The following is a 25231-nucleotide window of genomic DNA, read 5'->3' as shown; positions in this document are numbered from 1 at the left end:
CGTCGCGCCGCCCCTCCTACACCCGCCAGGACTCACTGAACCCCGCAGTCACTTTCAGATCCTCCACGGAGCTGCATCTCTGAGGGCATCAGCCACCACACAGCCCAGCCTCCACCAGAGTCCACCAACAGCCACGGCAAACCCGAGCCACGCAGCCCAGCGCCCCGAGGGAGACATGGCCACAGGGACGAGGCTAACTAGCGCAGGAGAGAGCTGAACAGGACGCAGCAGAGTCAAAGAAAAGGATTAACCAGCCCAATGCATGCTCATCTGATAGCCCCTTGACAGATCAGACACATCGCTGGTACAACAGCATTAGCCAGTGCCGGATTTGGAGCTGGCGGGGTGTCCCTAGGTGTCGGGGGCTGATTTATGATAAGAGGTCAGGACACCTTCGGCAGTGGCAGGACTGTGACTTCTCAAGCGGATGCCTGGTGATGGATTAACTGCGCTGGAGAAGGATCCACCGGTCTGCGCCCTCCGTCCACCGGGACTCGCCCCGCAGCCCACGCCGCCCCGCTGCCCGCCGTGCTGCCCGGCTCAAGATGACCTCGGCGGGTGCGCTCAGGTCTCTGCTGATGCTCTTCCTCGCCCTGTTCTCCGCGCACGCCAGCAACTGGCTGTAAGTCCCCCGCTGCGCGACGCTGTCCCTGCCGTGCGGTCGATGCGGGCTCCGGCTGGGAGCGATTGCATGTTTTCCTCGGTGTTGCCAACTGGTTGTTTCTGTTTGTTTGTTTTACCTTCCTAAACTCGTTACAAATTAACCAGCTCGTTTCACTTATTAACTTTCTAGTGCACACAGTCCTGTTATTACTATTATTATTAGTGGCGTTGCTGCTGCTGTTCTTGTTATATGTAATACAGACATTGGCTAGTACATTGCATGGTCCCTCACAGTGCAATAGGCATGTTACATACCTGCACAGTGCCTGTGTGACGTCTGAAAGCGCAGGCGAAGTGCTGCCTCGGCTCCTCGCTTCATCTCGCTGTTATGGGTTGGGTGTCTGCCTCGGGATTACGCGCACTTTTCTCCGCTCGGCGCAGCTGGATTTTGGGGGGATATTTTGCCTTCACATGTGCGTGCGTGGTGTGGGGGGGGGTCTGCATTTTTGTAAAATATTGCACAACTTCTGTGTTTATTTTCACTTCTGCCCACATATCTAAAGCGGCATTTTTGTGTTGTCGAGGACTGTTTAGTGAGCGGCAGGGAAGCAGAGAAGTTTGCATTGCGGTGTAATATCGGAATAGAATGGAAGTGACTCTCTGACAGGTAGCCCAATCCAATAATTATAATTGGCGTGACAAGATGCCTTTCCATTTCCATGTCATTACTTACATTGGGTTTTCGGGGTCATTTTCCAACTTTTCCCTTTTCCGATGCATTTCGCAGTAAACCCTTGCCAGCCCGTTGGAGGTGTTTTCTGTTCTTAGTCGTGTTGTGATCTCCTATGAAGGTGTGGTGATTGAGGCGAGACGTGTGGAGGCTCGTTTCACACCCGGGGGGGAACTACACTGCAAATATGATTTTTCTGCCAGAGAGACGCATACTGTACCGAGACCAGCGCTTCAAAGAAACCGTAAAACACTGAAAAACTGGTTATATTATTTTTTAAAATATGCATCGGGGCTGCTGTTTGCATCACGTGTAACACGGACGGATCCGGTGTGTCGCCTGTAATGCCAGGTGCAGGTCGCTTGATTTCTGCATTATTGAAGTCGTTTGTAAGCGCTGCGTGTCTGTGTTTCAGAGGAGGATTATTTTAGCTTTGAGAAATAAAACATAACAAACTATGGATTTATAGATTGTTACCGTGCCAATGTGTTTAACGTTTATTTGATGTCATACGTTAGTTTATGAATACTTATGAGGGTGACAAGTGTGCTTTTGCACCTTTGCAGTAAAGCTTCATTGTGTCACACGGAGCACAGAGCATATTACTGCCATCGCTCGTCATCTTTACTGCAACAACAGTCCCCAGCGATGTGTTTCCTCCTCTAACAATCTGCCGCCCACAGCACTTGCGCTGGACGCGCTGTCTTTACCCACGAAGGGCGCTATAAAATACTAATGTGTTTGATTCATTGGTTTAGGTTCAGTGGGAGTCTGTTGTGAAACAAATCTGTAATGTCATATTGGCAGGATACAATGTCGGCTTTTATATTTAAAAAGGTAATACATTGTGAATTATGATCAGGTATTGTAACTTGCTTGAATGAACTCCATGTCTGTAGTATTTGTGAGCGAACAGACGGGGATGCGGCTCGGTGCCGCTGTGCATTGCCTGGGAAAGTGTGTCGGCTATTAATAGGAAATTATTGTATTTGTGTTTTTGGAAGGACGACTGCAATGATCGCCAGCTGCACACATGAAACTAAATGAAACGTGTTTTTTACATACAGCAATTGTCGGCTCTTACCCGAAGGTGTTTTCCCTCCTTTCTCCTAACGGGCAGCTTATTCTGGATCACTCAAACGTCGGTATCAATTCATATTTTGTATGTGAGGCAAAGTTTGCTCCACTTTTAGTAATAACATACAGAATAAATGCAAATGATTGTTGGTGTTGGATTGTGCATTAAGAGAATTAAAGCTAAAGCAACAGGCATACATTATCTAACAAACGACTGCGCGCAGTTTATATGCATCCACACGCAGGCGGCTGCAGACTGAGCACGGTAACAACATGAATGTGTTTCATTTATCACACACTAGCATTGCCTGTTTATTTTCAATACTAAAATATGCATTTAATGGCTTTGATCAATAAGAAAGACGAATCGATATTCAGAGTGTGCATCAGATTTGAAAACAAAAATGGAACCAGTGATTAATAGTGGGATTTAATCCGTAATATATGCATTAATTTTATTGTGGACTGACTGAAAAAAAAAAAATTACATGGTTGTTTTTTTCTACACTATTACTAATGGTGTAAGGGCATGCTTTGTAGAAGTCTCCGAGAGTATCCTAGCTGAAGTGTAATGTATTGTCAGCTCTGACTCGTGTTTGAAAGGTGACCTGAGACGCGTCTGACACCCAGCAGCACACATGCGCATCTACACGCTCAGAGCAGGCCTGGGACGGGTGTGCAACAAGGACGTGTCTTCACTGTAACCAGGTATAGCAACAGGTATGCAGACCGTGAAAGAGAGAATATGTTACAGTGAGAGATTGTACAGACAGTGCAGACAGGGAGAAGGGTGGTTTTCATATTCTGAGATATAATTTTATACTGACACACATTTTGAACACCGGCGGCTGTGTGTCACTTGTTTCCAACGGTCTATAATTCTCCTGTCCCCTCCATGGGATCCAGTCACTTGCAACGTACAGATGTGTCCCCTACCGAAAGAAACACATTGTAGTAAATCTGTTACAGTAAATCATCCATGCCGTCAAAACACGTTTATCAAAATCAGTTACATGGACTATGCTTTTGTTCATGGCATTTGAAAAGCTCGCAATGATTTGAAATATATAGCATCTGGTCCATTAGGTTCATCCAAAAGCCGGGCTTTGCTGATTAATTCTGTGAAATACTAATGCTTATACTAATACTAATACTAAGAATAGTTCAAATATATTTATAATGGAAGCCCTTTTTTTGTTTTAAAGATTTTACTAGAGAAGTGGGATTGCTTCGTTCAGCCAGGTTTGTTAATTTAAGCGAATTTAATTCTACCATTCTTGTTTGAATGTTCATTTAGATCATGGGAGTAAGACTGCAGACTTAATCAGTTTCCTTCAATCAATCAATCAGTCAATCGACATTTAATTGTATAAAAGCACACGTTTACAGTGAGCATCACAGGAAAGCAGTTTCAGTGTCAGCTAATATCTAGTATAACATACAACTCTCAGTGTGTTTGAAAGGGTTTTCTTTAACTTTGATCCCAGCTGAGAGCTGGGCTTCAGAAGACCTGTTTTCTACCTGGTGTAACTGTGCTTCACCTCTCATCTGTCACCGTGTTCACCTGTCTGTTCAAGTGGGTAGTGTTTACCTTTGACAAACAGTATACATTTTCTGTTCACCATTTTCACTATTTCTTTACCTTGATTGTTTAATGCCATGATAACTTACTGTACCAGTGAAAATCAATAAGGGAACTAAAGACTCCTGCTAGTGATCGGGAGAAAGCGTTCAGGGGAAGCACGATCGCAGCACATGCCTCTGAATCCCACAGAGGCAGTCAGAAGTCCCTGAGCACCCACTGTGTGCAGTGCCTCTCTGAACGCTTTGTATCGTCTGCAGTTGGAGCTCAGGGACGTTCAACCCGCCCTGTGTTATGTGGTTTCCTGTTCTCTGAACCCTCTGTGTTCACTGTCAGCCCCGAGCTCCCGTCCGCTTCACAGGCTGAGAGACTTGTCAGTTCAGCAGGAACAGCAGGTGCTGCGGAGGAAAATGCAGAACATCCCGTTTAAATAAATCAGAAATAAATGAATGCATGAAATACATTTCATTCCACATAAGGTCTAAGCTTTGTGACCAGTAAAAGGAAAGTAACTACACGATCTCGGCATCACCAGTGAGTTAAATGTTTTTTTAGAACTTTTTATTATCAGCTGTTAGACAGTTGTATGTATTGAACACCTTTAAATACTTGTTGCTTTTGATAATTCCACACGATGAAACACAAGTGCTTCTGATCTGCTTGTAGTAAAGGTACGGATATGAGTCGTCAAGTATTTCTACTTCTTACTAATCATCCTCGGTTATAATATAGATAACAGCTCTTGTGTGTGTGAGAGAATGCGGAAAGGAGTGGGGGCTGGCAGTGTCTTATTGTTGTGTATTGGCTGCTCTTGAAACATCTGTCTCCGGCGAGGGGCTGGCACACGCGCCAGCAGAGGTGGCTGTGAAGGGCCGTGCGTGTGTAACTGCGTTTTTGCCAGCAGAGTGTGGTTTTGCAAATGTAAATAAACCTGAATGCTTATGTGTTATGAAATCGGCAGCCTGCGCTACCTTTCGGTTCTGTTTAAATCAGATTGTTTTGGCCTGTCGCAGTTACCCATTAATCCACGAGCCGTCGGTCCAGTTGAGTTGAGAAATGAAGGTTTTGGAGAAGACTGAGCCGCTGCCACCAGGCCGTTAACGCAGGACAATCGTCCCTCTCTCCCAGCGCGGTTGTTTTGCAGCCCTCGGGCCTTATTCAGACTTACCTGCTAATTATCAACCCAGAATTTATAGACTCAATTACTCCTTCAATAAATGTAAATACATGTCTGCTGGTACGGAGACGCATGCCAAAATACATATGATTCGCTTCTGCTGGCTTTTTGAAGATCGGCCTACATCTAGAACACATCCTGTAGCTGCCACCGGCTTTGTGCTTTTAATTGGGTTAGTCATGCTGTCCCATCCGCTTTACCTGTTTCCTGTGATTCCCACTTTAGTGGATAATCTTTCCTCCTGTTAAAATATGTGTGATGGCTAAACAACAGTCGCAGCAAGAGCTAGTGCTCTAAATGCCTCCCCTCTGATTATTTTCAGACTGGTTTTGTTGTTTATCTAGCTCTGTATTTATATCTTTATCTCTAGTCTTTTTATGTGTGTACTCAGGCAATAGATGTTTACTCAAATCCAACTTAGTGTAAAGCAGTTTATATATTTACTTTTAAGGTCGACTTCATTGTGTTACCGATTAAATGTCTGCTCAGGGATCTTGGCTCGAGGAATTGTTGTAGTTGTGTTCTTTTAATAAATCATGCATTAAAATGAACTCTCCCAATTACAAACTTCACTGGAGGGAACACGGCGGTTTGCAGAACTATGTGATCCACTTCGCTGTTCCTGCGTTGCAGACTCATATACAAAGTCTACTCTGATGCAGAAGAGATGTACACTTGAAGTCTTTATAACTATCGACCCAAAGTTACTCAGCATAGGGTAACGAGCCCCACACATTCATCACTTGGTGTGTAAGAGAAAATGGCTCAAACTGCTCTGCTTTAGGAGTCTGCATTCTTATGGGTTTTATGTTTACTCTCCTGTTTAAAAAATGTGTTGTTTCTGCACGTTTCAACTAAACACTGAAATGACAAACATCAGGATTCGATCTCCATAGTCCAATATCGTGTGATTGCCTCCAGGCTCGGCTGTGAGAGCTGTGTGCATCGCACCCTCTCCTGCCAGACTACGGGCAGAAACCACGCCGTCTGGCTCCCGTCCCCCTGTGTTTAGCTGGACTGAAATACTTTCTTGCTCAAATCTTGCATAACTAAGTTTGAATCCTGTTTGCTGAGCCTTTGCAAGGGTGTCTAAACCACTGGGAGATTGGAAACATCACATTCTGTCCGGAATACAATCTGAATTGGTCCGAACCACGTGCACGATGGGTTCACATATTTCCCCAAAAAGCAGCTTTTCCCATCCTCAAGTTATAAACTTAAAATACTCAAACTAAAGCAAAGACATGTGTTTTGTTTTTCCTCCCCTTTTGGAGAAACCACACAGTGTTTAATGATATAGATTGTTTATATTCATATGTAATTATCAGACTTAGGTGATTATGGTTTACTCAACTTAAAATTCTTCTACAACTCGAGCAAGAGACGCGTGTTTTCCTTTTTTATGACTCGGGAACCCATTAAATGGCACATGTATGTAAAATGCCTCAGTTTTTAATGAAAACGAGAGAAGCTTAAGTGCGCGTACTTCCTGATTGCCCGTGTGGTAAACCAGACATTCCTCTCGACACCGCCCCAGGGACATTGCCACAGCAGCCTCCTCAGTCCTGTTGCAGGCAAACTATTGACCAACTTGTCCCCAGTGCTCTGGTTCTTGTGCCAAATGAGTTCTTCATGCCCCCAAATTGAACGATTCATATATATTTATATTTGAAACCATTGTAGCATTTCCCACGTTAAAGCGAGCGGCGATTTAGACAGAGCCTCACAACCGGGTGGACTCTGGCCCTTCTGGACTGGAAGGGGTTAAGCGTGTTCAGTCACAGAGGTAGCTGCAGCAGAGCCAAGATACTAACCAGTTGTCCCCAAACCGCACAATCATGACCTGGCAAAATCTAGGTTTGATTGTGTAAAGACTGACTGCTACAGCAGCCTATCCATAGTGTAGACGGGCCATTGCTCGTCAGGGTTTTGTGCTTATAATATGATTTTACATCGGTCTGTCCACAGTGCGAGTCATTTCCTGTGGTTTCGATGTGTCTTCACCGTGTTTCACCACACTGGACCCGGAGAAAACTATATTGTCCTGCAGTTAACGGGCTTTACAAACATATTGTCTGTTATGTCATGCTTTTCCCATAGTCCAGTGCAGTGAAATGCAGTGAAGGAATGGTAAACCCACACTATAAACTGTTTAAACCACAGTAAAACAATGTTGAAAGTGGAAAACAAAACATATATTTACCAAAAATAACTTGCATAAGTGTTTGAACATGAATGTATAATCTGACAGTGTCTGTACTGTGGTGAAAGATCAAAGTCAGACCCAGGCTTCGGTACAAACAGCTGAGTGGACAGATAGCAGGCAGCAGGTGGACACGGTGCACAGGGACAGAGAGATCATATAAAGCGCAGAGACCCCTGTAAACTGAGAGAATCCGTCCAGCGAGAAATGAAAATGTCCGAGTGCGAATCTTTGACCAGTGGGTTTAAAGTAAGTGTTGGTTTGGCTGATCGCCACGGCGGAGAGAGCAGGAGACTCTGGCAATCATCCCCCCATCAGACGGGCATTGAGATGTAGTGCAAATGTCTCGCGTAGATAATTACAGCCGCTTATAAAAACAAGTCTTGGGTAAGCGTCAGGCTGTGTCTTTGGTAATTATGGTCACATTTTTCTGGTCCGTTTTCTCCTCTCCGGTTTAAACTCTGTGTCAGCGCTCGACAGTTTACGAGGCCAGTGTTCGATGAAAAGGAATCTGTCTCGGAACTAGAACATCTGAGTTCTGCATGATGGTCATTTTCCCCAACTGTGTTTGTGCCCGAGCCTGCGGAGGTGTCTGTGAAATAAGACTCCCCATTCGTAGCAGATTGTTCCAGCTCAGGTTTCCATCGCTCCTACACAGACTGGGGAGGGCCCAGTTAAAGGTGTACACAAGTGTGTTTTGGTTTTGTGTGTTGTTCTGCTTTCCTGTTGTAATTTGAAGTCAAACACCTTTTTCGGTCAAGTTCAGCAGTCAAGTGACTAGACCGAATACAAACTCTCTTGTGGAATTTATTAAAATTGAAACATCAAACATGATAAATATGGCATCCTTTTGCGGTATAGTAATTAGCACAGTCAGGTTTATATAATGCCACTGTCTTCAAATGAATCTGACAAGCATTAGTCATGTTGTCTGTCAGGCAATAAATCTCTTTCTAAATCACAGCGAGAGAGGCTCGGTGACTTCCTGTCAGCACCTTCTCTGTGTGGAGTTTTGACAGCGCACCGGAGGAGGGTGTGAGTGAGAACCGCAGGTCGGGCCGCAGACAGAGGTACCTGCCCGAGACCTTTAATCAGCCAGAGTCGGATCCGGGCGGAGCTGGATTTTGGCCATGAAAGTGATGTGGAAGTAGGTCAGGTGTGAGCGTGCAGGCCGGGCATCAGGACGTTAGGTGAGCAGGTGGTTATTTTATACAGTTCTGTTGTTTATATTGTATTTGACCAAATCAATGACTTAGGATAGGTTTATGGGAGCGGATGCAGAGGTAGGGAGGGATTTGACCAGATCACTTTTTTGGGGGCTGTTTAGTTATTAATTTCTCTGATGCTTTTTTCCCAGGCGATTTTACATTTTGCACATCTGCCATCCACACTCCAGTAAATGAGTTGTGCAGAGCCAACCAGAGAGAACAGACAAGCTGCAACGGACGGCACACAACCCAGTCTGGTAAACAAGGACTCTGGGTTTCAGTCCAACGCTCTTGAACACAAAGTGCAGAAGTCCTGGGGGATGTTATTCTTCATGGATACTGTCAAGGGGAAAAGAGTGGGAAGTGGGAAGGGTCCTCCAGGTCTCACTGGGAGGGCTCGTATGACATGTGCTAACCCCCACAGACACAAACACGCACACACACACCCTGCACGCTGCGTGTGTAAAGCCCTCCTCTGCACAGCGCTGCCAGTCAGCCCAACAGCACGGCCCTCTGCTATCTTGGCTCCCTGAACGCTGGATTAAAATACAAGCGGGAGACTAATTTTATAGGGTTTTATTGCTGCTTTGCCACTCTGCGTTATTTTTATGTGCCGCCTGGTGCCTGCGAAGCGGTTGACTGAGTTAATTTTTGGCTTAAAATAAGGCGCCCCCCTCTCTTTCACGTGCCTCCTACACTAGGAAGCTGTAACGCTTTTAATTGCTGCTATCTTGTCTCTCCCCCCCAATATGTCTGTCTGTGCCTCAACCTGCCTGCCGATCAAAGCCATCAACGGTTGGAGCAGTGATGCGTTTTAAACATGTGGAGGTTCATTGTTTATTCGCTACTTTTATTTTGGGCCAGACTACACTGGTTGACCTTTGAAATATGGAATTAGACTGGCAATAAGAGACATCTAGCAGTGCAGTCAGTTTCTCCTGTGTCTCCGGTATCAGAGATATTTGTATTAAAAGTAACTTCTTTTATGGGGAAAATACTGAGACACAGCTCTACAGCGGCGGAGTATGTGATGCACTTGTCATAATAATATTGGGCGCAGAAGTATGGTACTCCTGAATAGCAAACAGAAATAAAGATAGACATTTTGAAGTACTTTTCACCATCAGTTTTGTCCGTAGTTTGTCTCATTGAGAACATGCTTGACAGGAAGCATACATACATGTGCCATGAGAAATGAATGGAGGACTTCTATGCTTCTACTGCAAAGGTCAGAAAAGCTGATTTGACTGGCTGGATGCAAGTTAAAGCTGATGCACATCTGGGCTTTTAAACTCAGTCAGTCTGCTGAAGATACTTGTTGGAACTAGATTTTATTTCCAACAGTAGATTCTGTTATGTATCTGAAAAGTTTACACTTTTTTTCTGGTTTACTACGAGCTCAGGGAATATTCTGTGGGGAGGCTCAGGCAGGAGAGGAGGGGATCCATCATGCATTTCGTATTGCTGCAGTGGAGTTGAGTCGGAGTTCAGTCTGTAGACGAGGATTCACTCTCACAGATTCAGGTGCATTGTCCTGCCTTTTATACATGTTCTCCAAATCATGATATTTCGGGAAGCAGAGTCGGACACGGCCAGCCAAACTGGGTCAAGCAAAAGTTATGTAAACATACCTGACCCTCCCACCTCCCGTTCTTTCGGCTGCTCTTCCCTCCTCCCCTTGTCTATACCTCACAGCTGGCTCCCGTCTCTGGATGGAGACGGACTCGTGAACCCGCCTCACGCATAGGAAACTCTCTGGGATGGGCGCATGTATGAAATGTGACATTCGGCCTCTCCGGCATCCCCCTCATTGAGATACATTCACAGTGATGTTCCAAGTGAAAGTAAGGTATCTGACTTTACCTGTCTGGTAGAAAGGGGATAGGGGTATAAGTGCATTTATAAGGAGCAGCAATTTGATGGTGGATGATTTACAGATGTTACCAAGGACTCAACTTTGGGAGGGATGTTGTGCTCAATATTTTAACTGCGAGGGAGCGTGGGTGTGGGTGAAGCGAGCTCCTGGCGTCCGTGAAAGGAAGCTCATCAGATATTTATGATAGTGTGTGTGTGTGAGGGTGTGTCTGCTGGGCTGGGCGTGGAGCAAGAGTGACGCCAGACTGGGGGTCGTTCCCCTCACGTACTTTAAAACCTCATGATGATTTTGTACATTCGACTGGTGATGCGTTGAGGTTACCAAACACTAAGCTTGTATGGTATATCGGTGGGAAAAAGGTCAAGACTAACCTGTACAATGACTAACTTGTAAAAACAACGAAAGCCTGTGAACACAGAAGTTTCTTTATGATTTAACAAAGGCATATCTTGCTGATAACTCGTTGGAGAGCAACTACGTGACCCAAACTATACGCATGCCTCGGAAAACACTCTGTAAACCAGAGGAGTCCTTCGGCAGATCAAATTGCCACTGCATTGTAAAACTTTTAGCTGCATCTGGGCTATACTTCAATAATGTCAACGACTTCTGAAAAACAGGAAATACTTTTTGTTTGTTTAAAGTGTGAAAGTTGCAAAGATAAATCGGTTTCTCGGTCCCAATCTCTTTGTCTTGGACAGTACAGGAGGGCTGGTGTCGGTGGGCAGTGATGACAGCCTGTGAGTCATCTGTGTTTCTCTGGGTTGTGATTTGTCATGTCGCTGTCGAAAGAGAAGGAACGGTTCCCCACACGCAGGATGTCCAAGTGTGGTGTTGACCTGAGGGCCTGCAGTTTCCTCTTGATCTTCAGCCGTGTGGATGCAGTTTGTCTCCAGACTCTGACATGCACTCAAAAATCATATTTTTTCCTCTAACAAGCATCTTGTTAGGTGAGAAATCAATGTTTTTTGTTGTTGTTGTTGGTCCTGTAAAATGCTTTTGATTTATGTTGTGTATCTATAAGGATAAAGGTCTCCTCCTGTTTCCACTTGTTGTGATGTACATCTTCCCATCATCCAAATGGTCATCCTGGTCTTTTTAATCTCTCATGTCTTTCTCTGAACTGTTCTTCTTGCAATGCGTCCAGCATGACAATCTGTATATGTATGGTTTACACCTGAGGTAAAGCTTAATTTGATCAGTATAGTGTAGTAGGTTAAAAGCAAAGTTTGGGCTTTGCAAAACTAAGGAAACTGGGAAAAGAGTGACATCTAGTGGATCAGAGATAACCTGGTGCTTTGGAGCAATAGTAATCAGCAGATTGACTAATAATCTCAAACATGAGCCAAGGGAAGCGCAATTGTTAAATTGGGATTTATGTTTTCAGCACATATATGTACATCTGTCAAGTGAATGTTATCTGCTGTGTTTGTATGTAAGTCCCTCACAGTTGTAGTAAAGGTAAAATGAAAGCTTGGAGCTCTGATTTGGTTTACTGTGATCCCTTAGGTGGCTGTCCTGTATGTAGGATATTGTCTTGCTTGAAGGCACTTACTTCACCAGTTTGCTTTGTATACTAACGCAAACTAACGGTATTGGTAACATGTGAGTTTTATAATTCGCTTGTATTGGAAAAAGGAATACAAGTTTCCAGAACCCTGACTTCTTGACTCTGACAGAATCCGTGGGATATGCTAAAAGACTCACACCCTGCTGTAAGAGGAAGGTATCTTGAGCTTAGCCTTTCCCGTGTTGCTCTAGGAGGTGAAGTATAAACTGTGCAAGGAGCCAATAACAAGGTTAGCCGGGCTGCTGATAGCGAGTCGAGCGAGATTCCTTCTCAGCGATGCACTTGTCAGGCGGAGAATATTTATACAGCGGCCAGGGCTTGTTTATATTCTGATAACACTTTCAACAGCATAGATACCCGAAGACCGGCAGCTGTATTAGTACAGCGCATAGTTGTGTCTGCACCTATGGCTGCCGGATTCTAATGCTTTTCTCTCGCTCAGGCAATGGGCACTGAACTACTGTAATCTGACCTCAATATGGAGCCATACGAGTTTGGCTTTAGATTTAATGTAAATATGGGCCTGAAAATCACAGCGTTTCACTTCATTTTACATCATCATAAAACGCAGACTGATCCCCAAAAAAGATGACTACAGCTTATAGTGGGGGTCTGCAGTGATGTATTGACCTATTTTAGGACACAGATTAAATTAGATTAAACACATTTAGAGGTAAAGGAACTCAGACACCCTGTTATATGATTTTCTTCAGCAGTATCTTTTTACTTATCAAACTAAACATATACACGTCACCTTCCTCATTTTGCACAGGAACGGCCAAATTAAAATGGGACTCTGACAACTGTTAGTCACGATTCTGTCTGGTAGGTTATCTTTTTAATGGGATAACTTTCAATAATTGAGCTTTAAATGGAGAATGACATTCCTCTTTGGAGTTGTCCTGACAGTCTCGGTTATATAAGTAGAAAAAGGAGAAAATGATTGCACTTAACCCTGTCGTTTGCTGATATATTTCTATGTGATTATCTTTTATTTGCAGGAGGCCTTACCCCACACAGCAGCGTTGTTTGCTCTTAGTAGGTGAAAAGCCAGTTGTAAGCTGTGAAGTGTCGAGGCGTGCTGGGGAGTGAACTCATTTAAATGGGTGCAGAGTGCAGAGGGACGCTTGTCTTTTCAATACAGCAATGCTTGTGCATCTCAGGAAATAAAGCAGCAGGCTAGATATATGTTATTTATAGTGTGCGTAAAGGCTGACTGCAGATCTTGGTTTTTAAATTGGTACTAAGTATGACATGCTGAAAATCCTATTAATGTTTTCAAATCCCTCTAGTCCATTTATGGGTGTATTTAGTGTAACAACTGAAATATATCTTAACCTTTGCATACCTGTTTCTCTACCTCCGTTTTCTTTTCTCCCTTGAAAGTTTGGGTCAGTTTACTCTGATTTATGTCTGGAATCAAGCCCAGTCTTTGGGATTGTAAAATTATATAAGAACTGTATTCATCAGTGTTTGCAAGTGTGATGCATGTTAATAAGCGGCCCAGATAAGACTCCCATCGCAGAGGAGGTTGGTCGAGGTCAGGTTCTACTATTAGCTGCCAAAGTAAGCCAACTCCAGCTGCTTGATATTCCAAAGTTATCTTATTTTGAGTACATGTTGCAGGGACAGATCTCAGACAGATCTGTATTCTTGATTCCCCCCTCTTGTAAAGGAACCAGATGTCTGTTGTGCTGTGTGGTGCAGCTTCCCATGGATTTCACCCAGACGCTGATATTCGAACCCAAAGGTCAGCTGTACTGTATTGAATACCACAGGACTTTTTAACCCAGTTCCCCGACTGGCACACCGGGCTGTGGTCCGGACACGAGCGCCAGACTCACGCTGAGCTCCGGTACAGGTGCACGGCTCGCCCGTACCCACCCACGAGCTCCCGAGCGCGGGCACATCCAGACACGCCAGTGGGGGTTTAAGTAAGTGTTGAAATAAGCCTTTCTTCAGAACTCCGTAGCTTTTGAAACAGAGGATTTACAGAGAAAGCAAATTACTGTAATAGTTTTCCCATCGTTAGTGGAATGTGCTCAGTCTTCCACAACATCCTCTCCTGTGCGCAGATCACTCTCAGATCCTGTCACTGGCGTTCACAGTGAGCAAGCAACCGAAACCCTACGATCGTGAGAGACCATTACATTCGTGCTCGTTTGGTGTCCATTAATAACTAAGTGATCAAGGATCCTATCCAGTCTGTTTTTGAATGTTCCCAAATTGTCTCTTCAGCCACATCGCTGGGGAGTTTGTTCAGATTGTGACGCCTCTCTGTGTGAAGAAGTGTCTCCTGTTTTCTGTCTTGAATGCCTTGGAGCCCAATTTCCATTTGTGTCCCGGGTGCGTGTGTCCCTGCTGATCTGGAAAAGCTCCTCTGGTTTGATGTGGTCGGTGCTGTTCATGATTTTGAAGACTTGAATCAAGTCTTCTCAGTCAGTAGTATGCGGGCAGATAGGGGAAGTGCAGCGGTGGTAGGTTGTGATTCCCTGGACGTTTCTAGTTCACTATAAAGTAGTAGTTATATATAAGCCGAAGTCTCAGCAGTAGCTGGTGACACACACTGCACTTCTACGTTATCCTACAGCTCGACTGAAAAAGACTGGATGGAGCCACAGCAGACCTGTGTGTTTCAAGGGAAGCAGACCCACCTGTGGCAGCCCACCATAACAGCGAACATGTTTAATACCACACTGTCCATGTCTGTTAACTTCTTTCTCTGTCAGTAATCCATTTTGGAGACATCTCCCTAATTCCAGTCTAAAATCACACAATACCCGATTATGAAAAGGATAGCGCTGACAGTTTTGGCATCTAAATTGGTATTTACCCATTCTTGACGCACAGTCTTTGCTGAGGGGTAATTAGGCAGCGATTCCCTATGTAATTATGGACGGGGTTCTGTCACACGGTGCTCTCCGCCGGTGCTGGAATTAAAGGGCTTTAGATTGTGTTGTGTTGTTGTCACTCTTGTCGCTGTGAGTGATGTCTCACATCCTGCTAATCATAGGTTGCGGGGGTCTCTGTGTTCAGTCACATTTCTTCTGATACTTTCCTGTGTATTTTCTTACTCTAAATGTTCTGTGATACAGACTGGGGATCACATGCACTTAAATGTAAATACAAATGAAAAAATACATATATATATATATATATATTATTAGTAGTATTAATTGTGCTAAATCAGATGCAAATGAGATGCCTTCAAGTCACTTATTTACAAAAATGCATTCCATACAACTGATATTAAGTGGTGGATTAGCACATTCAGCAAATAACGGGAGGTGGAATTGACCTACCTGCATCTGTCACACCTGCGATGTTCAAAGGTTGAGCAGATGAGAGACAGGTGCCATTGAAGGAGGAAAGCACAATGCCGTGGAAACTCGTCTATTTGTGACTCATCAGGATGCAACGTGTTATCAGAGAAGCGTCCACATACATTTGAATATACCGTATTCACTTAGTATTATGTAATATTTATATATAGAGAGAGATATGTATGTAAGTATATAGTGTTGGGTTACTTAGCGTCGGGTTTTCACAAGTCTTTCACCTTAACGATTCATCTTCCTGCAAATATTTCACTTGCTCTTTCAAGTAGAAGAATGCCATTTGTTCCTGTCACCTTTGTATACCTTTTGCCTTCTTTGTCTAACCTCCGAATGAAATTGCCGAGTTTTGAGTCATACTTTTTCAGTCTTGCCTGTTGTGAAATTCCACATAACTGAGAAAAAGCAATTGTGGAATGTAATTAATTGCCCGCCTATGAACATATGGCATTTCTTAAGTCTATGGGTGTTTGTTTTTCCACATTATTTTGCAATTTGCTGCAGAAAGGGGGCCGGACTTGCTGAACTCTGTCAGACTTCTTCCAGGGCAGTGGTAGAGATGATTATTGTTGAGGTCCCGGCCGAAGATGAGTGCATATTAAGAGATCATAGACCATGTAAACACTGGCACGTAGACCTGACCCCAAAATGCTGCGCGGTCAAGATCGCCATTCACGCGTCACCAGCGTTGCACTGCAATGCATGTTAATGCTGCTGTACTTTCAGTGTAAGGCATTCAAAACCATTTGAACTCATCTTTATTTTAGGTTAAGAAAGAAAAACAGAATAAACCAATAATCACATTGAATGAGAGATCCCATTTCTTTGTGCCAAACGGGGTCATGACTCCAGTGTTTGGACTCCATCGTAGGGCATATCAGAGACCATAAACATATATATATATATATATATATATTTTTAATAACACATTTTCATGATCACCTTTGGCATTTCTATTGGTTTGCCTGGACCTAGAGAGCCTGCAACTCTTTGTTATATCTAAACTGTTAACGATGTTAATGTTGACCAACATTGTACATATAATTTGTGACAGAAATGTTTGCACAGCTTGCTTTCCCATATTCTCTCCTCACTCATCTGCGCTCTGCATGACACAACCACAATCCCATCGGATTAGCCTCTTCAAAGGGGGGACATAGCAATGTGCTGAAGTGGAGCTGCCCCAGGTCCCGGCCTCAGATATATCGCAGATCGCGGCCAGTGCTGGAGCGAATGACTTCTTCAAGGATCTTGCTGAACGGGGCAGGTCAAGGTTATCTGCGCAGGGATTTGGAGCGGTGACCGTGTGACCGGGGGGTGTCTATGTTATCGGCAGTCACAGACACAGAGACAGAGACAGAGACTTCCTCAGCTGAGCGATTAGGAGACTGTTAGAAGGACAGAAAAAACACCGTCCTGAAGAGCAAGCCGCTGCAAAGCTCTCGAAGAGTCCCAGACAGGGGCAGAGGAACAAAACTGTGCCTTTGCTTTCATAAGGAGATATCAAGCTCATAGTGGAGAGGTTTACCATGACCATCTAGTACAGCGACGTCATTCAATCCAGGTTTTCTTTTATTTAGTTTTGCTGCTTCTTGTGAACGGCTTTGGTGTCGGTGGTTTGTAATGCAGGAACTTTCTAGGCCTTTTCCACCAGAAATAAAGGATATGTTGTACATAAGTAGTTTGTGTCCTCTTTAGTTTGAAGGCAGATCCAGTTGTCTCCTCAGCAGGATACTCCGGTTTAGTCATGCCACTGTCCTGTTTATGACTGACATGTTACAGGATCTCAGAGCAGCATGTGTGTTCGTCACCAACATGTCTGACCATTGCTAGCACCTGCAGTGTTCATGTTCCCGACATATCATGTTCAAAGTAATGATGGCTGTCCATATAGCCATAGTCCTAAACCTGCTCAGGAAGAGAAGTGAAATCAAATCCCTGGAACTTACTCAGTTGACTACACGACTAATTGTTTGGTTGTAAGCCTTTTTGTGGTACCACTATGGATCTTACAGTTAAATGTGCTGCTATATTCCTAGACGTTGGCATGTTGTCTGACTAAAGAGAACCTGAAGTATAGGGAGTAGACTGCCTACCTTGTGTATCCCACGACTGTGAGAAACACTTACCAAATGTTTAGAGATTATTTAAAACACGCATGACCTTGTTTCCATCATGACTTAAAAAAAACTAAAACCAAACAGCATCTTGTTCCCAGGATGAGGAGAAGGTTGAAGATTATTACAACACATTTTTCAGTGCAACGAGTGTTTCTGCCTTTGTTGTCATAAAGAAACCAGAGCAAATAATGTGAGGAACAGGGACATCTTGAGAGAGGGGGTGGCTGTTTCAAAAGTCAGTATTGATCGTCTAGATAAAACACACATTGTTCTCGGGGGCATGGGGACTGTGACAGACCGGGATGAAAGGTAAACCCCCACGTAGGATACGGCAAGTCTATTTCACAGGATGGATTGGGTTTGATTTATTTGTCTGAATCGTTCTGTGCTTCGACTGCTAACGAGAGGGGAAACGTCACTAAATTAAATACGGTACAAGGAGTATTACAGAAATACAATTCCAAAACGTCAAAAAAAAATGAAGAAAACTATGATTTAAATTTAATCGTAACCCCAATCCCTTGAACCAACTCCCTTCCACCTTTTGTTCCTGCCCAAACTGAAATTCCTACAATTGTCTCAGATCGCTTCAGCCTCACCGCCTCTATGTTATTTATTTTTTTCTCGATAAAGCAACAGTTAGACAAACTTGTCAGACACCCTTCTTGACAACTACACAATCCAGGGAAAAGCCAGGACGCCCCCTCTGTCTGTCTTTGATCGCTCCAAAAAGAACAAGAAAAGAAAAAAAGAGAAAGCAGTCTATTTTTGTCAGGTGCGGTGAAGTGGCCGGGCCGCTGACAGAGGGAGGGAGGGCAGATAATTCGGAGGTCTGGCTCAGACCGAGGAGAGACCCTGACCTCTGACCCAGAGCTGATTATGCTAATCCAGTTCAACTTCTCCGTATCTCGTCGACACTCCGCATTATCCCTGCTATCTCTGAACTGAAGGTTTCTATTTCTATATATCTCACACCTGACTTTCTGCCCCCACAGACTACGCAATCTGAAACTCTTATTAAATAAAATAGGATCCGGTGTCCCGTGCATTTATATTACTGCTGCTTCTCCTACGGATAATAATAATGGTCTATTTTGCAGGTACAGAGATTGTGACATGTATTTGTGCGTTTCAGTGCCTTCGAGAGGCACGTAAGAAACAGGAACGCACAGAGACAGTGGGGTAAATCATTGAAAGAGGAGAATAGAGACACTGGATCTCTTGGCGATAGTAGATTCAAGGTGGAGAGTCTGTCCTTCCTGCCCCGGCCAACGTACTGCCTGTCCACTGCCTCTCTGTCCAAATGAACTGAACACCACTGTGTTTGTGACGCTGCCATCCGTGTCCCGCTGCAGGTACCTGGCCAAGCTGTCGTCGGTGGGCAGCATCTCGGAGGAAGAGACGTGCGAGAAGCTGAAGGGCCTGATTCAGCGCCAGGTGCAGATCTGCAAACGCAATGTGGAGGTGATGGACTCGGTGCGTCGGGGCGCCCAGCTGGCCATCGACGAGTGCCAGCACCAGTTCAGGAACCGGCGGTGGAACTGTTCCACCCTGGAGACGCTGCCCGTCTTCGGAAAGGTGGTCACCCAAGGTAAGAGCCGCCACCCCACCCCCTTTCCTCAGTGGCGCTCCCTCCCTGTTATCCTCTTTGGCTCTCTTTGGGACTTGGCTGCACCCCCCAACCCGTGCCCTGTCGGGGTGGGGGGGTGGGGGTGAGGTGCAGGTCAGTGCCACGTTGCCTGTTTGAGGTGGTGACATCAAGACACACTGTATACGTGGAATTATGCGTTTGCTTATTTTATTTTGCGTTCCGAGGGAATCGTTTATTAGAAGTACCAGGGCTGGGCTTTGATCCCACAGTTAAACCCCTGATCCCTGCATTTCCCCATTGATTAACTTGAATCCCCCCTGTCTTTGCCCTGCCGACTGAAACCGAACTTCAGCTGGTCTGGTCTGTCAAGTCTCTGCACATGAGTGCCGTGCTAAAAATAATAGCTTTAGACAAACTGACTTACATTCCTTGACGTGGCGATCCTTTTTATAGAAAAATACATAGTTATGAGTGCTCTGAAGTCAGTTTAAAGCCCATACCGTTATTTTTTGTATTCGGTTTTGCCTTTTTCTAGTCAACAAATTCTATTTCCTTTCCTGAACATTTACTTTCTAAAATATTCATGTGTGTTTTTTTCACTTGAGTCATGAATCCCAAATTAGCTCAACACACTGTAGGGCAAACAAAAACATTGTACACATCTAAGTTTCTGGCTTATATAGGGTTTTTTGGACACTGTCTTCGAGGTGCAGTAATTTTTTTGTGTATATTCATTAATGTGGCTGACGCTATTATCAACTCGACTTGCAAGGGTTACAGTAACACAAATACAACGCGTTTCATGTACAAGGAAAGCCAGTCTCCGGAGAGTCATAGAGGCACACCGCTGTCCCTCAGGCGAGAAACTGCAACCTTTTTGTGTCGGTTCAGCTTCAATGTGGCAAAAGGTAAATTAAATCCCCAGCACGGCCTCTCGGACAGGCAGGTAGAACAGCCAGCCCTGAGTGCAGTCTGAGGAATCGGACTTATCAGCAGCCCCTCGAGGCCCGTCGGATTCCCAGACACGGCCCCAAATCCACAGTGTGTCTGCTTTCAAACAGGTATATGAAAGACAGGTCATAATCCTGTCTGGACAGAGGGGCTCTGCAGGGCTCTGCTGCCTGTGAGTGGTGAGAGAAGCAGGACGAGGATACCCCCTGCTGGAGCTCCTGTGATCCCGGCCTCTCTGGAATGAGAGAGATCTGTCTGTGTGGGGAAGACACCAACAATCAGGAACAAATCAGTGCACAATGGAAGTGACTGCATGTGTCACTCAATGGCAGCAGTACAAACAGAGATTTGATTTCACACAGTTGTCCTGACTTTGGAAGCCCTAGTGAGGATTCTAACAGAAGCGCCGACCCTGGAGAAAACCACACGCAGACGAGGGCGGCTGGCACTTTAGACAAGCCCTGCGCTGCGTTATATTGACAGAATGCTTTGATTTCACTGTGTGACGGGAACATTTCAAAATGATTTAAATCATTTAGCAACAGTCTGACTGCAAAGCACTGGCACTTTGCAACACTCAGTGTGCAGAAATCTCTTACATTAAATTGTTTTAAAGTTCCAGCATTGTTGGCACCAGATGAAATCGGGGTTCAACTTCACCTTCATTTCATTCAAGTTAATCGATTGTGTGAAATGTGTCTCTTACTGTATCTCTTACTGTATCTGCATTCTGGGCAAGAGGTTCTGCACAAACTGTGTGCAATAACATCTCCACACAACCTATTCACTATAAATCACACACGTTAGAATTATGCAAACACCGATATCTTTATAGTGAAAGAAACATTTATCTTCATTACATTTACCAATCAACCCCCTTTCTATCCGTCTAAAAATGGTCCAGGATGCGCCGTGACCTGCAGAAGCCGATCTTATTAAAGATGTTATTAAAACTATTAATAAACTATTAAAAAGAAGCATGCGCTCTTTGAAACTAGCACTACTTGAATGAAATGCCCTGAAAAGTCCCCAGGGCCAGCGATTCATGACAACAGCCCAGAACTGGTTTCAGTCTAACACGTCTATTGTTTTTTACTGCAGTGACCTTACAGTTACAGTCCAGTGTTTTTTGGACTCCAATGCGCGTAGATTTATATTGCTGTCTGTTTTGTTTTCTTACTGCAGTGGCATCAGATCAGACTAAATTACATTATATTACACTAGATTACTTTGCTGTCTGTTGTTTTGTGGCTTCATACTGTGATTCTGTTCCCTGCAGGCACTCGGGAGGCCGCCTTCGTATACGCCATCTCCTCGGCCGGTGTGGCGTTCGCAGTAACCCGGGCCTGCAGCAGCGGAGAGCTGGAGAAGTGCGGCTGTGACCGCACCGTGCACGGGGTCAGCCCAGAGGGTACGAACGCCGGACCCCCCCACCAAACACAAGGCCTATTAACTGGTCTAATTTGGTCTAGTCGCCACAATCTGAACAAACTCCCCAGCGATTTGGCTGAAGAGACAATTTGGGAACATTCAAAAACAGACTGGATAGGATCCTTGATCACTTAGTTATTAATGGACACCAAACCAGCACGATGGGGCGAATGGCTTCCTCTCAGTTGGACACTGTCTTATGCTCTTAATGAAATGGTTTCCAGGGACAGATTTGGCCCAGTTCAGGGAATAATAAAGTAGCCACCTCTTCCCCACACACCTCATACTGTACATCCCTGCCGGCTGCATCAGCCCCGGGGCGACACACAGCCCCTGACACATCAGACGTGGCGGTGAGGTTGTGCGTTGTCTGTTGTGCTGTGTGTTGTGTGGCAGCTGTGTTTTCCCTGTGTCCGGGCTGCCCTGTGTAACGTGGCGAGGCATCATGACTGTCTGAATGGATTCAAATCGAAATGCAAGAAGAGACTCCTTAGCTGCAGTCAATAAGGATAATTTAAACATTGTTAAATAGTGCAGTAATTACACTAGTCCACAATCCTCCATCCCAGTGTTTACAGTTTCAATTCATGTTGATTCACTGTTTTCCAGTGTACAAGAACAGACAAAAGCAGTGGTTGGTTTCACACACCCGCCACCCTTTGTCTACAGAGGTTTCTTTCAGCCCAGTGGGCACTCGAGAGACGCATCCTCCAGTAAAGGGGAGTTCCCGTTTCGCTACCCCCCCAAAAACGGCTGATGTTTTAAAAAAATGCTTTAAAGTGAGCCAGCTTCAGCTGTAAACACTCATTTTTAAAATTAATTACGGTTATTTACTTCCCTCCACATTCCAGAATTATTACATGAGAATGTGGCTAAACGGTATCCTAGCGATCGCCGAGCAGTGTGTGTGTGGAGGGCGGGAGGCTGAGGATGGGGGTCTCTAACTTCCTCACCACTGGAAACATAAAGCAGTCAGCATTGTTTCTTAACGCAGAGACTACTCTTCCCTTACTTACACCTGGGGGGGAAGGTTCAGATATGGATAGAAGAGTAAAAGGCAGTCAGAACTCAAACATCCACTGGAGCTTAGATGTTATGAATATTGTTACAGTAATATGCTAACATTCACAGAATCATTTTATCTGGCGTCTACCAGTTTCCTTGTCCTGGTGGTGTCTTCAGTGTCTGTTGTCCCCCCAGCATGGCGAGATACCTTTCATTGTCCACAGCCATGATTGTGATGGAGGAAATGTTCACCATGCCGGAGGTTCTCAACGCGTCCCCCTGTGTTGTTCTCTCTCAGGGTTCCAGTGGTCGGGCTGCTCAGACAACATCGCTTACGGGGTGGCGTTCTCGCAGTCCTTCGTCGACGTGAGGGAGAGGAGTAAAGGGTCGTCTTCCAGTCGAGCGCTAATGAACCTCCACAATAACGAAGCCGGGAGGAAGGTAAAGGAAATTACAATGAAGGAGTGTTTCCTTAAGTCTTATTTAAGACTTGTGGTGCCGAGTTCTAATAGTTCTAAGGGTCGGCTGTTTTGAGTCACAATAGATCAACTCCTTTCAAAGGGTACACAATAAAGGAGGAAAAATAAATGGCTCCTTTACAGTTTTTATTTTCTTAATTGTAGATGTGCAGGTTTTACACACACAAAAAAGTAAAGTTAATTAGAAAAAAAAATCCTGCACACTGTATTCTCCATAACAATATTTTTATTTATTTTTCTTCAATGTGGCTGTTAGACATATGAACAAGTGAGCGCAGCTGCTTGGATTTACTCAACTAACAGTTCGTTTACAGCAAGTGGATACATTGGAGAAATGTTGCTTGAAATGTTGTGGCCTCCGTTCCCTGTTTAACCCTTGAGCTTTTTGTAGGTTTTACAATCGCCTCTTTTCAAAAGATGGCACAAATAACATATACGAAAAAATGTACAGCTAACTCACAATGCGTTTGAAAATAAAAATATATTAATACTTCACACTGTATTGTGTGTATTTTATTTATAAAACAAACAAACACAAACACTAAATTTAGTGCTTCCCAGTTTTCTTTTCTCTTGCACGTTTTGTTTTGTAAAATGCAAACACCCAACGTCAGTCAACTATCAGTGCGTTGAAGTGAAGAGTGTGTGTTCTTCGTGTTTAAGCACCTGTGAGAACTGTGGCTTTAACGTGTTGTCTCCCTCTCCCCCCAGGCCATCCTGAGCAACATGCGTGTGGAGTGCAAGTGCCACGGCGTGTCGGGCTCCTGTGAGGTACGGACCTGCTGGAAGGCCATGCCCACCTTCCGCAGGGTGGGCGGGGTGCTGAAGGAGAAGTTCGACGGGGCCACGGAGGTGGAGCAGCGCAAGATCGGCACAACCAAAGTGCTGGTGCCCAAGAACTCGCAGTTCAAGCCCCACACGGACGAGGATCTGGTCTACTTGGACTCCAGCCCGGACTTCTGCGACCACGACCTGAAGAACGGGGTGCTGGGCACGGCTGGGCGCCACTGCAACAAGACCTCCAAGGCCATCGACGGCTGCGAGCTCATGTGCTGCGGCCGGGGCTTCCACACCGAGGAGGTGGAGGTGGTGGACAGGTGCAGCTGCAAGTTCCACTGGTGCTGCTACGTCAAGTGCAAACAGTGCCGGAAACTGGTGGAGATGCACACCTGCCGGTGATCCGTGTGCGGGGGGGCGGGAAGGGAGGGGGGACCATCAATGTGAGCAGAACTGGGGAAAAGACAAAAAGAGGAGCAACAACAAAAACGCAAATGGACCGGGAAACGGCAAGAAGATTCCAGATCAAACTAGAAAAGACGAGGAGAGGAGGAGAAAAACGCAAATATATATTTTCTAATTTAAAAAGGAGGAAAAAAAGAGTCCCAAAGGATTTTTTTTTGTTTGTTTGTTTGTTTTGTTTTTGGTCGCTTTGTTGTTGTTGTTTCATTTCCTTTCTTTTTTTTTAATTTTATTTATTGTGACATCGAGAGAGAAACCTGAGGTACTGTGGCTCCGTGAGAGGAGGGATTGTGGGAGTGGCCGAGGGTTATGAGGAGCGGTTCTTATCTCTGTTACTGATGCTGCTTTCGGGACCCATTCGGAGGGATGGACACAAAGGGACAAAAGACAAAAACATAGAGGACAGACTTGTGACAATAAGTACATTTTCGGTCCGGGTGTACATTTCGTGTTGTTTATTCTTCAGAAGACCTACAATGTGTTCGAGGCGTATGTGGCCATTGTTTCTGTGTATAGCGACGTGCTGCTCAACTATACAAGCGCATACTGACAATGTACAGAATATTTAGTCTTCCGCACTAGATGGGAGTTTCTCTTCCCGACTATCTACCACACAAGAAAAGACAGCAAACAAACCAAGGACATGATATTCAGACATAAACTGTTGTTGTTGTTTTTTTCCAATGGCATGGAATTCTAGACGACTGCATCAGTTCAACCGCAACTCCAGTGCAGTTGGTTTCAGTTAAAATAAAATTTAATAAAATAAATGTACTGACCGGTTTAGATCTGAATTGAATTAGTGGATGTGGATGTGTGAATGTTAGAATTGAGGCAACAAAAGCATTGTTTGTTGTGGATTGTTCCCCCTTTTTATTTCTGAGGATTGGCGGTCAGCGTGGGGCCTGTTGGAGCAGAAAGTCTGTGCACGATAACATAAGCACTTTCCCGATTCCAAGTGCACATACCACCGATAAATCCCCTGTGTTTTTTTTGTTTTCTCATGATTATTATGTTTCTATTATTATTCCTATTATTCCATTCATGTGGACAG

At 44.7% G+C, this 25231-nt stretch overlaps 1 protein-coding gene across 1 annotated transcript; it reads left to right on the top strand.

Moving 5' to 3' along the window:
* wnt4 (wingless-type MMTV integration site family, member 4) lies at window positions 1–24956 on the top strand. Its single transcript, XM_066690759.1, has 5 exons — window positions 1–622; window positions 18837–19072; window positions 21303–21434; window positions 22758–22900; window positions 23650–24956. The coding sequence occupies exons 1-5, from the start codon at window positions 546–548 to the stop codon at window positions 24115–24117; spliced, it is 1056 nt and encodes a 351-aa protein (XP_066546856.1). The 5' UTR covers window positions 1–545; the 3' UTR covers window positions 24118–24956.
* The last annotated feature ends 275 nt before the right edge of the window (window positions 24957–25231 follow it).

This window comes from Amia ocellicauda, chromosome 18 (genome assembly GCF_036373705.1).
Source record: "Amia ocellicauda isolate fAmiCal2 chromosome 18, fAmiCal2.hap1, whole genome shotgun sequence".
Classification (NCBI taxonomy): Eukaryota; Metazoa; Chordata; class Actinopteri; order Amiiformes; family Amiidae; genus Amia; species Amia ocellicauda.
The sequence above is the reverse complement of the archived record's forward strand: the minus strand, read 5'-3'. Positions and strand labels throughout refer to the sequence as shown.